The 13,807-nt window shown below is 43.6% G+C and overlaps 1 protein-coding gene and 1 long non-coding RNA gene across 4 annotated transcripts in view; one reads left to right on the top strand and one right to left on the bottom strand.

Annotated features, from left to right (window-relative positions):
• Nucleotides 1-3,311: 3,311 nt before the first annotated feature.
• On the bottom strand, nucleotides 3,312-5,454 carry LOC111264693 (uncharacterized). Its single transcript, XR_002683000.2, has 2 exons — nucleotides 5,417-5,454; nucleotides 3,312-4,444 (listed from the first exon to the last, which is right to left on the bottom strand). It is a non-coding gene; the product is annotated as an uncharacterized LOC111264693 (long non-coding RNA).
• The window catches only part of LOC111264692 (RNA-binding protein MEX3B), a 34,461-nt gene continuing 25,082 nt past the window's right edge, over nucleotides 4,429-13,807 (top strand). The window contains exons 1-3 of one of the 3 annotated variants that reach the window (XM_022840779.2): nucleotides 4,429-5,376; nucleotides 7,839-8,277; nucleotides 8,539-8,718. In XM_022840779.2, the coding sequence (XP_022696514.1) occupies nucleotides 7,971-8,277; nucleotides 8,539-8,718 (487 nt within the window). In that variant the 5' untranslated portion in view covers nucleotides 4,429-5,376; nucleotides 7,839-7,970. Of the gene's footprint in view, nucleotides 5,377-5,817; nucleotides 6,473-7,838; nucleotides 8,278-8,538; nucleotides 8,719-13,807 lie in introns of those variants that run through there. The other 2 variants (XM_022840780.2, XM_086970153.1) reach the window with 2 other exon arrangements.

The following is a 13,807-nucleotide window of genomic DNA, read 5'->3' as shown; positions in this document are numbered from 1 at the left end:
TTCACATATACATACAATGTACATATATAAATTTCGTGATTAAAAACACGGAAGAACATTTTCTCAGGTATTCCCATAAAGAAAAAACTGCTACCAGTCTATGAGATAAATCGAACAGGATTATTATATTGCAGTGCGATGACTCCGATTTTGTTGTATTCATAAATAGCATAACTAACATTAAAAGACGATATAATATTGCACAGCATGACCAATCTCTATTTCAATTGTTATATTCACAACAACGAATAACTAATGTGTGTTAAAGATCGATTCGACCATCGATAACCTCCGAAAAAGCACGCATTGAGAAAAGGAGAAATCTCACTGCTTTTAGTAATTATCTTCGAAAACCACCTTTTTCCTTTTTTTCCTGTTTTTTTTTCACTTGTTGTTGCTATCCTTGTTGTTGCTGATGTCCGTTCCCTTTCAAATAGTTGAATTTTTATCGTTGTTTGTTGCTATTCGCCGTCTACGCCCGACAGATGCAGCGGCCAAACAAACAACGGGGCGAGCCCCACGCTAATGGCGTCCGTCTTCGAAACCTCTAGCGCTATCAGCGCCACACCAGCAATGTTAACGAGTCTCCTCCGTCGTTGCTGCGGTGACTGCGGACATTGAGGCCCGATTTGCCCCCCACAACAACAAGAGACGACTATTTCAGTTAGCCATGGCGACGTTCTCGTTGTCGTCATTGCTGCCATTTTTGCGAAATGGCGTTACCACTCACTGTAGAAGAGGCCCAAACACTACCATAGAGAGCACAATTCTTCCCCTCTGTCAACCTCATGTTACATCGGAAAATAACTTTGGAGATAGAAAGCTACCAGATGAACATAGCAAAACACATACAGAGTGACAAGGGATTGTACAGACCAACAGTGGTATATATTGTAAGTAATTATTCGTAGTTGGGTCTAAACCTCTTCCAGTCAACCAGTTGCTCACTTAGTTATCCGTAAACGGGTCGAATCGTAAAGCAAAAAGTTCAGGAAGAAGCACTTCGAGAGGCAATTATAATATCTTCGACAAGCCATTGATTCGTTTTCTGCTTTGGTATTTTGATGGCTGTGGTGGCCAAGATTATGGAAGTGTACTGCCTTTTCTCACCGTTAGCACAACAGTTGACTCTTTTGGGTGAACAACACAGATAACCTTGAATTGCCCGTCAAACAGTTTGGACAGGCGGAAAGAATGATTCTGTCGGGACCTTTTTCGTACGTTGTCATTAACAGGATAGGTGATCGGGCCAATACAATAGGGCAATATAGTTATCTATTCAGATAATTTTAACTTAACAGATAACTTAATAAAAAAGAGTATTTTTCTCAAGAAAATAACATCCTCTATGGATGCATAAGGTTTCAAGTCAAACAGTTTCTTAATTATACCCTAAACGGTCATTTGCATGTGCACCTGTTATATGTGAAATTACATATTAGTCCGAAGACTATTTAGTAATATAAGAATCGGTTTCCATCGACTTTTGTCAGTGACTTTGTTTATGAGTATACTGCAGGGAAAAGTAATGACACACGTGTGAGACTCAACACGCTCTTCAACTGCTGTAACTATACACATGAATATTCGGCACTCTCCTATTGTACAGCGACATGTTTCACGAAAGCAGTGGTGATAAACTTCAAACTGACAAATCATTCCGGTTAAGTTAGCGGCATCGACTTTCTATAATGAGCTAACATATGTGATACCATACATACAATCGGTTTTTAAATGTGCATACGCTTGTTTATTGACAAATACGATAAATTTGTTATTTTTTTGATTGATTCGGGATGACTGAGATTTTGCGTGCTTCCCAGTAGCCCGCTGGGAGTGGCGGGTGTGCTTAACCGCGACAGATTTTCTGTGTTAGTCAGATAGACAGTCTATTTCCGCAGCGAGGGGTTGAATTTGCTTGTGACAATTGACGCCATTGAACGGAATCCATACTGATTTTGATCGTCACAAATTATCCTCAGAAAGCCATGTATAACCTGTGTGATGATGCTGTAACTAGGATGGCTGAGATTCTACGTAGGAGGTTAAAGGTCGCCGGCTCAAGTTCAGCAATCGACTTGTTTTGACCAAACAAAGAAAGTATGTTCATAAGCCACTGTTTTCAGTTCGAGAAAAAAAATCAGCTTCAAAAAATCAAATTGTAACAACTACCAGGGTTCTCTTCTAAGGCAACTAGAAGTTCATCTGAAATTACCTGATGACAGTTCATAGTAGCGGAGTCTGAGATGTGCAGCTGCATAGTATTGGACTTTGAAGGAGCCGCTAAACGCAGAGTCAACTGCTAACAACATCTGTAGCAGCATCGATTGAGCAAATGACGCTAGACAATACATCCCTATTCAGAAACCGTGATGCAAAATAGGCCGTTACGGCTATTGAATGCGCTTGTACGACGAATGAGTTAAGATTTCAACGTGAAGCTCGAAAAATTACGTCTTTCGTAAAAATGCGTCATATGTGTTTTTTTCTTATCTCACATATAATCTACTTCATTTAAATATAACGGAATGGCGATATCTCGCATGAAATGTTTTGATAGGGTAATTGCTCATCGACCTGCGTGCAGATTGCCCAGAAATCAACCAGATCCTCGATGAGTAAGTATTGTTTTTAAGCTCAAGAGGTATCTTCGAAATCACATAATAGTATGAATGAAAACGGACTTAGTCCGTTGTCAAGCTGTGCAAATCGGCCTTTACTTTTCTTGTTAATCAGCGATTTCTAATTTGAATCAATGTTTCGTGCCGTAAGATAATAACATAATAATTCTCATTAGACCATCTATGCAAGCCTCCGATTAAACCTTTTAAGAAGTTCTCTACAGAGCGAAACCTAATATTAATAATAAATTATACTGCGCAGTTCAAATATAGCTTGCCGCGAATGGTACAAATTACCTCACATTAAAGGATGATGAAAAATCAGATTATAAAAAAAATGCCGGTATTTGAAAGAAGCTGAGGAACTAGAAATTAGAACATTTCTAGCCTATGCAATAGCCATAATCAGAGCAGTAGTACTCTAATACTAACAAATACTCTAGCTATTCGACTTTTTAAAAAATATTACCTCGGTAATTAACTAAATCTAAAACAAATTTTAGTATCTCTTACTTTCCGACCGATCTCTTTTCATTCTCTCTCTTTGCCAATCTAATCCTTTCGACGTTTTTTGGGAATCATCACTTCATAAAAACCTGAGATCGACTTAAAATTAATCAAACTAGGGTTCAAATGCGGAAGCTGAATGTAGATACAATGTGCAATTCTTAATTAACAAATATTAAATGCTTTGTTTTTTGAAGATCAGAAGCAAACGTTGAGTTGCGTAGCACATATTTGGCGCCATGAAGCTTCACATGAAGCACAAATTGCTACTGCAAGAGAAAATTTGTAACTGTATCGGACAGCATATTATTTGCCTGTCTCCCTCCGGATAGGTTTATTGCATAGACATTTCTAGAACCTGCCAGGGGCATCTTTGTCAATAAAATCGACAGATGTGTTAGATCTTGAAAAATTGTTATTGGTTGACTAATGCGAATCTAATTATGAATGAATATAATTTTTGTTGTTGATGTTGTTGCTGATGTTTAATATTTGACAAGGACTATATGCGTTTGATCATAGACGGCCCTATTTAGTGAAGCAAGGCCCGTGAATGCAGCAGTTCATGCCTACAAGCTCCGACCCATGACTTATTTCGTGATGGCCATGTTCTGAGAGCGCGAACACGTTGCGATGTTTGCCCGTCTTTGCTAGGCTTAGGTCGTCTCTGTATACCTTGTTCTGCACGTACGTTGCTGTACGTGCGATTGAGCCCGCACGAACTCCCAAAGATAAGGAGCTGATGGTGACGGTGCAACTTCGAAGTTGGTTGGACGAACCTGTGCCTGCGGTACTTCGTTCGTTCGTATGATTAGCGTTGCCGATGATGGCGCTATATTGCGTGGACGCTTCCTTCCCATTCGTCGAAGAGAAAGGGTCGATCTCTTCCGTTCTATCACGCACAAGCACCATCGTACTACAGCCATTGCTGCTGCTGGAACTCCTAATCCGGCTGCTGGTGTGCTGCATCTCCTGCGGCGGCAGCGATCGCAGCGACGAAATGGAAAGGACGGTTTGTTTCTCTCTCACGCACACAGCCACCGCGGCCGGCCGCTAAAAAAGCGGCGGATGCTGCAACGGCGCTCTGGCGGCTCCCTGCAATGCTGATCGTTCGAACTCTGTTGTGCCTGCTGTGAGCTGGGCGCGCGAGTCGATTGCGCGGAGGGCGGGAGACAGCGGGATACCGCGTCGTTTAGCCGGCTGGTCCACAGTGTGGCTGGTTGTGAGTCGGCTTAGTCGATTGTTCTTTGAGGGTTTGGCGGGTTACTGATCGCGCCCATGACTGCGATGCCGTCGCCGCTGCGCTGCTGGCGAAGCTGGATTCCCGTCGTTCGTAGTCACAGTGAGTGGTCGGTCGGTCGTCGTCATTGAGAGGCGCGCAGAACGAGCGAGCGGCAGCAGAAGCGCAGCAGAGTGTGTGTAGCAACGCAGGCGACGAGGTGGCGTCGGCGTCGTCACAGGAGACGAGGTGACAGCAACAGTATGAAATAAAGAAAAAAGTGAGTAGAAAACTCAGTAAATTCAGAAACGAGGACGACAAAGCAGAACGCCCGACAAAAATAAGAAACGACAAGCCAGAATTAAGAGGATAGGAAAAAACATAACAGAAAAACATCGAAAAGTCAAGCTACACCAACGAACCAATTCAATTCCGAGATTGCTGCTATCGTTACTACAACTGCTGCTGCTGCTGCTGCTACTGCTGCTGTCAGTTAAAGTCGTCAGGCGAAAAAAAGTACAGGGAGAACAGGGGAACGGATACGCGGTCCGCAACTCTTTTCTCTATCTCATTAAGCAGTCAGTCTTCGTTTCTTGTGTGTCTCTCTTCACTGTCAGCGTTTTTGGCGGCGGTTTGTGTGCGCGTGTGCTTGTGCCTGTCGTCTGGTGTTGATAAGTGATAAAGAAAATCAAATGCGGAGGTGACCGACATTAGTGCGTCTTCTTGTATTTGCCGCAGTGAGAATGTTCATTTATTTCGACATCATTTTACACGTCGATAAGCACACAGCGGAATAAGGACTACAGTCGCTTCCATCGTTGCTGCGTCTAGCAGAAGTAGCAGCACTAGAATTCTTCATAGACCGATCTGAATCACATCAGAAATAAGCAAACCAGAGGATATCGTAAGACGAGGACCTCGAGAGCGTTCAACAGCAGCTCAATGTGATAACCTTCTTCCTAGCGCAAGGCAAAGGAGACGACGACGGAGAACATCGACGGACCTGATCTGGAGATAATATAATAAGAGGTATAATATTAGTTATACAAAAGTACACCAACAGTTTTACCTGCTTACGCACGCATCCCATACACACGGTGCAATGAACAAAGGAGTACGCCAAAGAATGAATTGTTCATGCATACTCGCATGTTGATCTGTGTGTTTAACTCAGTCTCGTTCGACGAGAGGGCACCAACATGAATTGTTCAGTGCTATTTTTCTATCGTGCATCTGTCTTTTCGGATAATGCGTACAAGTAATCGTCTGTGCAGGTATCCGTATCCGAATATCCGAATCATGAGTCGAGTGATGACAACGGTGGTCAGCTTGGTCAAGAGTGAACCTAGCTTAAGTTCTACTGCCGATACCGATGATGGCGATGTAAATTGTACGATAAGTAGCTCACTCATTCATTCAATTCTTGTCGGTGCTGAAGCTATGCCGTAATAAAGCAGGTGTGCTGTTTATAAACAGGCAGACAGACACAAAAATACGTATATTGTATAGGCACTTTGCCTGTTCATTACTTTTCGCTTGAGAGAGCTTCTCTAAGAAATTCGCTTCACCGGAAGATACGTTTGCTGGCTGTTACTATCCATAACACATCGTCAGCAAGTCTGTAGACCACGTTCGTAGGCTGCGCTGCAAAAGCGGGAATAAACTCTGAAATACCACCATCATACGATGTCGACAACGGCCCAAGCATCGAGTACAAAAGAGGTTCTGGAAACGTAAACGTAACAGACAATAATATACATATACAATTCAATTCAACACACACACACGCACGCACACATGGAAGCCGTCTACATTGTTTCCACTCTCTACTTGATTCATCCATCACCCGTTCCTTTACCATCAGCCAGCAGCCACTATTTTGTTCGTTTCTCGGCTTGAGAACGAACCAAACCGCTACTGCTGCAGCAGCGTCATGATCGTGATCAGGATCATCATCGTCGTCATGTTGATGAACTAACTAGTCAGGCAGAAACACGCAGCCAGCCCATGAAAGGACCTGAGCTGGTGCTGCCGGTGATGCTGCTGCTGTCGCTGCTGAGAATCAACGAAGCAGCCTGTTCAATTAACGAACGTTGATAGGCTGGGTACGCGCGTCCTAATCTAAGTGAGTTTGTCTTCAAAAAAGGGTAAATAAAAATGACCTGATCAATATCGTGCTAATAATGATCGGTATAAAATACCTAATCGCAGTCTGTTCGCGTTGATAATGGAAAACGGCGCACTCTACCCTTTAACCAGTGCAACGTTTTTTTTCTAAAAACAGTGTAATTAAATATAATGCAAAGCGCACCATTGCATATTATTTGAACATTATAAACGATTCGAAATAGCAATAATAAATAGCTCGCTAGCAAGATGAATAACGAACGCTTGCAGATGTTTGTGAATCTATCAAATTTATTGGTGCGTGCGTGTTATATGCAAGATCGTTTAGCTGGTTTTGCTGACTATTTTTTAAATATCAGACGTGTGGTAGGAGAACCCGATTGATACTGCTGAGGTGACGGTTCCAGATCACGACTATTGAGCGGGGATGCAATAACTATCCTTAAAATGCGACATTCGTTGATGTTTTCTAATTTATTGTTTGTACGTATTCGATATTGCGGTAGGTGGTTTTTCGAAATGTGTGTGTGTGTGAGTGTGAGAAAGGTACCTTGCAGTCGAAGACTGCCTATCTTTTTTCTATGCATGCTGCCGCTTGTTCTGGTGCTTTTGCTGGTGATTCTCTGCTATTTTATGAGTGGGGTTTGCAATCAGTGGCTCCGTGGTTTGGTTCAATAGATAGTTTTTGTTCAGGAGAGTAGGTCGAAAGGGGTTGTGGGCAGGTCGGTGAAGGTTTGAAAAGTTAGTTGATCTAACTGATCGAGTACAGCGAGTCAGTTGCTTAGATTTTTAATCCCGGGGTTGCTGGGCTCGTCGTGGGCTTGCTGGCCGTTGGCAGCCAACTTAGATCGTCTCTTTCATGCGGTGATCCGTTCTTGCTTCTTCTTCGTCCATGTGTGTACGTAGTGTGTTTTGCTCCTAGCGTTTTCGCTGAGGCAGAACAGCAGCATAGCTGAACAATAAGGCTCCGAAGAGAGACAAAGAAAAACATAATTATATAAAACTTTACTGATTAATGGTGTACACATACATACAGCATTTAAACTACTGCATTTGTTTTTCAATCATTATTCGTACTCTTCGTCTCGATTCTCCGAACGCCGCCTACAACTGCTTCTATTCGTGCGTATCTTTTTCCTTGAGTGAGCAAAGCGGTGTCGCGTCGAGGGAGAAGGATTTGTGCTCTGCCATAGCCAGGCTTAAAACAGAGGATGGTTCTAACCCTCTTTCATTGGTGTTTTGGTGACCATTTGTTATCTATTGTGTGCCTTCTCTATACTGGATTATAACCTTACACTACGAAAAAAGCAGCAACAGAAATTTTGCATCAACTAACAGCCCCATCGTTCTCGCATCGTACACAGAGCGCATTCTGGCCGTCGCTGATAACAGTCGGCAGAGGGAGCAGGCATCGAGTAACAACAAGCACAACAACAGCATCTGCTGAAACTAACCGCAGCAACAACCGCAAGGCCGAGAAAAGAAGCAACAACAATATGCCTGCCGCGTTGTTTTCATCGGATATGGAGCGGTCGGGCTCGGCCGGACTTGAGGACCAACGAGCATTACAATTGGCGCTCGAACTGTCCATGCTGGGCTTGCAGCCCACTGGAACGGTCCATGGGACTGATCAGACGGGCGCCTCTGATCTCGGATTTACCACCGGGGCAACCCCAGATCAACTGGAAGCCGCCACACGCCAGCCATTAGCCAACGGCGCCGGTCCTAAAAAATCCCAAAACACCACTGAGTGCGTGCCTGTTCCCAGCTCCGAACACGTCGCAGAAATTGTCGGCCGTCAAGGTGAGTGACCGATCGTATCTTATTTTGGAAGTATTTACTAAAACCTTATTGCCCTACTAAATCTTGCAAATTCTGTCAAAATCTATTTTATGAACGAGCTTTTTTGCATTATATATGAAAACCCTGCAAGCCCAAATTTGTATTTGGTTTTTAGAACGGCTCTCTCAAAAAACGGCGTTCATTGATGCCCCTAGCCATATTTATTGTTATTGTTATGATTTGACCGTCTCCACATCGTATGATGGTGGTGTACGATCGTAGGAATTGGGGGCACATGCGTGGTCGTATCTATGGTGCTGGAATTGATGATGCACACGGATGCCGCCATTTTTACTGGCGCGCGCGCGCGCGGATGCGCAGAAGAGGGGGTCTTGTCTGGAGAAAACAACGAGCTGGGCGCCAAAGCGGCTGCATTTTGTAGGCTGCAGCCACATAATCCGGGTTTGTAAAACTATGGAAAGTTAACATTACGAATGTGCATTTCTATTTTTAAAAAGAGGCGACCGCTGTAATAGAGGTTAGGCTTAGTTTCCGGATCGGCGTATGAACTACTTCGGGTTATTTTAATAGTGTCATATGCAATAATAGTACCTAATTAGTGTATTTGATCTTACATTTGCATAAATAGGAGGTCATCATCCGCATTTGTATTCGGATCACACTTTATGGATCTGAGCTCAAGATCAAGTAAATTTACTCGTCAATTTAAACTTGTTTTAAATGTCTGGAACCTCTTACCTTTAAATATATTGAGCCCATTAAATCACCTAATCAATGTAGGAGATCCAACAAAAGTTGTAACCGCTTAAATTGTGTTAAAAAAGAATAACGAGTTAACAAAAGCTTTGGAATGTTAATTGCTTCCTTAAGTACTTTTAGAGAAACAATAATAAAAAGAGTGTCATTTATTATTCATGCACAAAAAGTCCAAGTGATCTTCAAATCTTGCGTCGAGACTTGTTAAGCCAAAATTGACGCAGATTTATTTTCTAGCTGCACGTAGGCCAGCCGTTCGTCTCGCTTTTAATTTTGCATTTGTTATCTTTAAACATGGCATTGCCACAGTCTGTTTAGTCAACAGAATTACTAGCATTTATCAAGTGTATTCATGAACTAATATATATATATATATATATATATATATATATATATATAAGGATGTCTGGTTTACGTTTTACTCATCGAATAAAATGTCCTAGACGTTTAGCTGCTAGTAAGGTACATATGGAATATAGGGTACTTACAATTTGCGTTATGCCTCGTGATTTAACTGTTCGTTCTGCAGCAGCGGCTCTGAAAAATCTCAAACATTTTGGGGCAAATGGAATGCTACTGACACCTGCGTGTATATGGGAATTCAATCTAAATATGGTTTTGTGGCCTTGATGTTGTTGTTTTCCAAAGAAGCTTTTTTTAAGACGCTACTGATATAAAGAGAACTGCTATGTAAAGCATAACCGTTTAATATGGCTACCACCTGCTTTTAACGGCAGCTTTACCAGGGTTACACAGGCACCTTTCCGAATTTCAAACCTTAACCAAATAATATGCTAAAAGGTTAGATGACAGGAATTCACTAGCGCAAAGTTTAGTGAGCTACAAAGAGATTCTATAAAGGTGTTCACTGGTCTGAATGAAAATGCCTGGTTCATTTTTGGTGGGTTCCGGCCTTTTCTGGTCTGTAGACCTACATACATCAACCGGCCAATAGCAGAGAGTTGCCGTCGGGCGAGGATGCCTGTCTATTTGTTGTCAGTACTCGGTCCATAAGACGGCACCACTTGCCCCCGTCAGGGACTGCCGCTGCCGTTAGGTGTTTGGATCTTTGTCTCGAGGATGAATGAAGTGGGTTAAACGCGCGGCTATTGGTCGCCAAATAAGCAGAGCAACTTATGGGAAGCGGAATACTGGGCCGCTTGCCCGCTTTCGCAAGGAGTGTACAATGTTACCTGTTGTTGTATTATATCCTACGGTACATACCATTGCCGGTTTAGTCTTTGACTAAGCTATTATAAGTGTAAGTATCTTTATTAGTAGTTAGACATTAACTTCAAAGGATATTTCTTTAGAGTGTTATAGTGAAATTCCGTAGATATTTTATAAAGTATGCCATGTTGAAACGCCTCCTATTTAGAAAAAGAATATTAATTACAGTATAAAGCACTTGGTTTTGAGTCTTGAGTTGTCTGAGCTTTCTTTGCTGATTGATTTCTTTTGTATGGTAAAGCTTTGCACAATCCGTATTTAATCGTTTTGGTACATTAAGACTTGCTTGTTCAATTAACATTTAAATTGAGAATTAGGTAGAGGATAATCAAAGTAGAATACGCATTATTTCTGTTGTAGATTCTGGGTCATCCGTTCGATTAGTAAATATTGAGAAGTCGTTAAGGCGACTTGTTACCGGCTTACTATTATAATTGGGCATCTTTTTGTTGAAGTGCGTTTTATTGTATGTTGTTTCGTTACGGGACTGGTATTGTTTCAGTTGATTTAACTTGTTCAATATTCATTTTGATATATAATACTTATCTGGTCAAATTTATTTTTACTGAGTAAGACAAGTATATAGTTTGTATATTATTATAATATTAATATAATAATTAAATATAATTATAATGCGAGTCTTCTATTGTTCAATTCCAACCAACTAACGACGATGTAAACGACCACGACGGTGGGCTGAGTCTGATTTGTAACGTTTGTTTTAGTTCGAGCAAATCGGCAAATCGGAGAGTATAATATGAATTGATACTTTAGTGTATAAAGAACAACTATACACTATATATATTTTTGTAAACTTTGTGCTGAAATATTCAACCGATTACAAGGTAGCTTCTGCAACGACCCATGCAGTTTGTCTGCGTGAAAATCGTTGTTATTGAGGATCATTGTAGTCGTATAATTGTTTCTAATAAGTTGAAGTCGTGTTGTTTAGCTCGGCGAATGATGTGTGCCACGCGCGTGTGGCGCGAGTGAACAACCCTACTTTCATTTATTTCGGAAGGAAGGCATGTAATGTCTTCCTTCTGTTCTGCTTTTCTTCGAATCTCGACGGCAATTGAATGGTCTTCCGCTATTGATTTGAGCTTGTATTACAACGGAGGTGTCTTCGCTACCTACAAACGATATTTTAGATATCCTTAATTGACGTCTGTGCTACAACTAATGAGACTATTGGGGTCATATAGGTATAGACGAATCCTCTAACCTTTCATTTTGTCAATAATATCGGAGTATATAAGGTATATCTACAGGAAAATATTACTTTCATTGGTCTATTCTTGTATGTTAGGGTAAATTTCATATTTATGTGGACAGATTTTTAACGATGAAAGTTGTTTCCAAACTATTAATATTGGATTTTCTTGGTTGCCCACGTGGTACAAACGGCAGTAGGAGCTCAAAAACTTCAGCACTGTGATAGTCCGGGAGGTCAGATTGGAGAATGGCCGGTGGAGAACGAAGCGGCGACCGACTGGGGCGAGGGGGTAATGGTAGCGCCGAGATCTGAGAAGTAATAGTAACAATAGCAACAGCAGTAAGCCGAAGCATTGGAAACGATAGGGTGAGTCCAGAGCAGCTGTCGGTCTGTCGGTAGGTCGGTATAGGCTGTTCAGTTGACGGACCACTATAATGTGTGTGTGCGTGATGGTAACGGTGGTGACTGTGGAAGCGTTGGTGGGCTACTCCTATTGCTGCTGCAGGTGCTAGTATGGTAGCGATGGAACAGCATCACCATCGCACGGGGTGTCTAGAAGGAGACCTGAGAAGCTTAAAACTCTCTTGCCTTTTCCCTTTAGCTATCAGCCGGTACATACAGACATATAGGCACAGTTCCTATGCCGTCTATTCCTCAACTTTCAGCTAGCCTCGGACCGCGCACCTCCTTTTGAGTGGATGAGTGCACCTTTGGAGGCCAGCCGACCGACAAGCCACTTGGTCTATATACTACAGCTGCTGCTGCATCGCTTTGCTATGTTCTTCTGCTTTCTCTAACTGTTCCTTCCCTCTTTGGAACAAGCTCACTATCACAGCCACTACTCATAGTACCCGCTCTTGCCAAGCTCCGGCAAAAGCTTGCTGCTATGCTGTTTCTTCACCAGCTCTGTGTCTCTTCGTCCCAGTTCTTCAACAGATCAAGCAGCCAAGCAACCATCCCAAACAAGTCGTTGTCGTTCCTCCACCCCTAAACCCCGCACCACTGAGTTCTCCCCGTAGAGTTTTCCTTTGCACTCACTGTTCTTCCCGATTCTTTCCTGATTCCTAGGCATTTTGTGTCCTTCTCGCGGCGGCTGCACCGACACCGCTGAGTTACATCAGTCAGTCGGCTGGCCGGTTGTTCAGGGCGCTCAGCCTGCTGGCGTGATGGTGTTGAGGCAGGATGATACTACGGAGCGACGAAATAGAGAGAAAAGGAGTTTTACGTAGAGGCAACGAATGACCAAACGCTGATGTTGCCTTAGGGCAGGGAACGTATAGGCAGGGAACGGACAGATAGGGACCCTCATATACACACAACCGTGCACACAACACACATTCAAGTCCCACATGCAGTTACTCACGCACCCAGCATAGCAGCTGTGGCAGCACTGGTAGAAGCACCGTCATATGAGGAGTGATCTTTTTCTCTCGCTTACTGTATGCTCATGAGTATCTAGGCAGCTAGTTGTGTGTCTGTGTATGTATGGTGCGTGGCCGTCTGCCTGCGTTCCTCTGTGCGAGTGTGTGTGTGTAAAGCAGGAGTCTGCGCCAGAGGCGAAGGGCGGCTGTTCTTTGCCGGCTCCTAGCGGCTTTTTGGTTCCGATTGCCGTTCAATCCTCTCGCCACCTCTCTTCTCTCCGCTTGGAAAGCGAAGGGAAAACGGAGCGCCGCCAACTGCCAGAGTGAGGTAGAATAAGAGGATTGTTGCCCCGGAGAAAAGCTGTTTCAGGATATTTGCCAGAGGCTGTCAAGGGGTATGCAGGCATATGAGGGGCACCATGAAGATATATGGGGTTGGGGCAAGCTTTGCCGTTCACTTACAATAGATTCATTTCCCTTTTACCGCCCCATCAAGGCCCGGCAACCTGCAGCATCGTCACTAAAGAGCGCCGGAGGAGGACCAGTCGCGCGGCCGTTGTCGCCGTCATCGTCGGCCGATTCTGCTAGGCTCTGCAGCTGCGACTGCTGCTGCGGAGCTGTGGTCGGCTGCCTCCATTTCCTCCTTCTGTCCCGTGTCTCCCTTTTCTTCCGGCAGGAGGTTAGCGGGGCCGGTCTCGGCTGCTTGTCTGCATCAGTGAGAGCCGGAAGCTCCTCTCCTGGTAGCCGCCAAGCAGCTGGCACAGCCTACGCGAAGCACGCTGCGTTGCTGCTAAGCCGCTTCTGAAGCCGGCCGGGCTTGTATTGCCCCATATTCCTCGTTCGTTCGTGCTCTGTCCCTCGCTCGTCACGACTTGGAATAGGCACAGGGAATGCAATTGGGGTAAGCTTTGGTTGAATTTAAGCGGATGGGGCCGCGCCGCTGGTGGTGACGGTTGTCGTCGTAGTC

The sequence above is a fragment of the Varroa jacobsoni genome, unplaced genomic scaffold (assembly GCF_002532875.2).
Source record: "Varroa jacobsoni isolate VJ856 unplaced genomic scaffold, vjacob_1.0 scaffold_885, whole genome shotgun sequence".
In the NCBI taxonomy this organism is placed as follows: Eukaryota; Metazoa; Arthropoda; class Arachnida; order Mesostigmata; family Varroidae; genus Varroa; species Varroa jacobsoni.
Note: the sequence above shows the minus strand (reverse complement) of the source record. Positions and strands in the feature narration are given on the sequence as shown.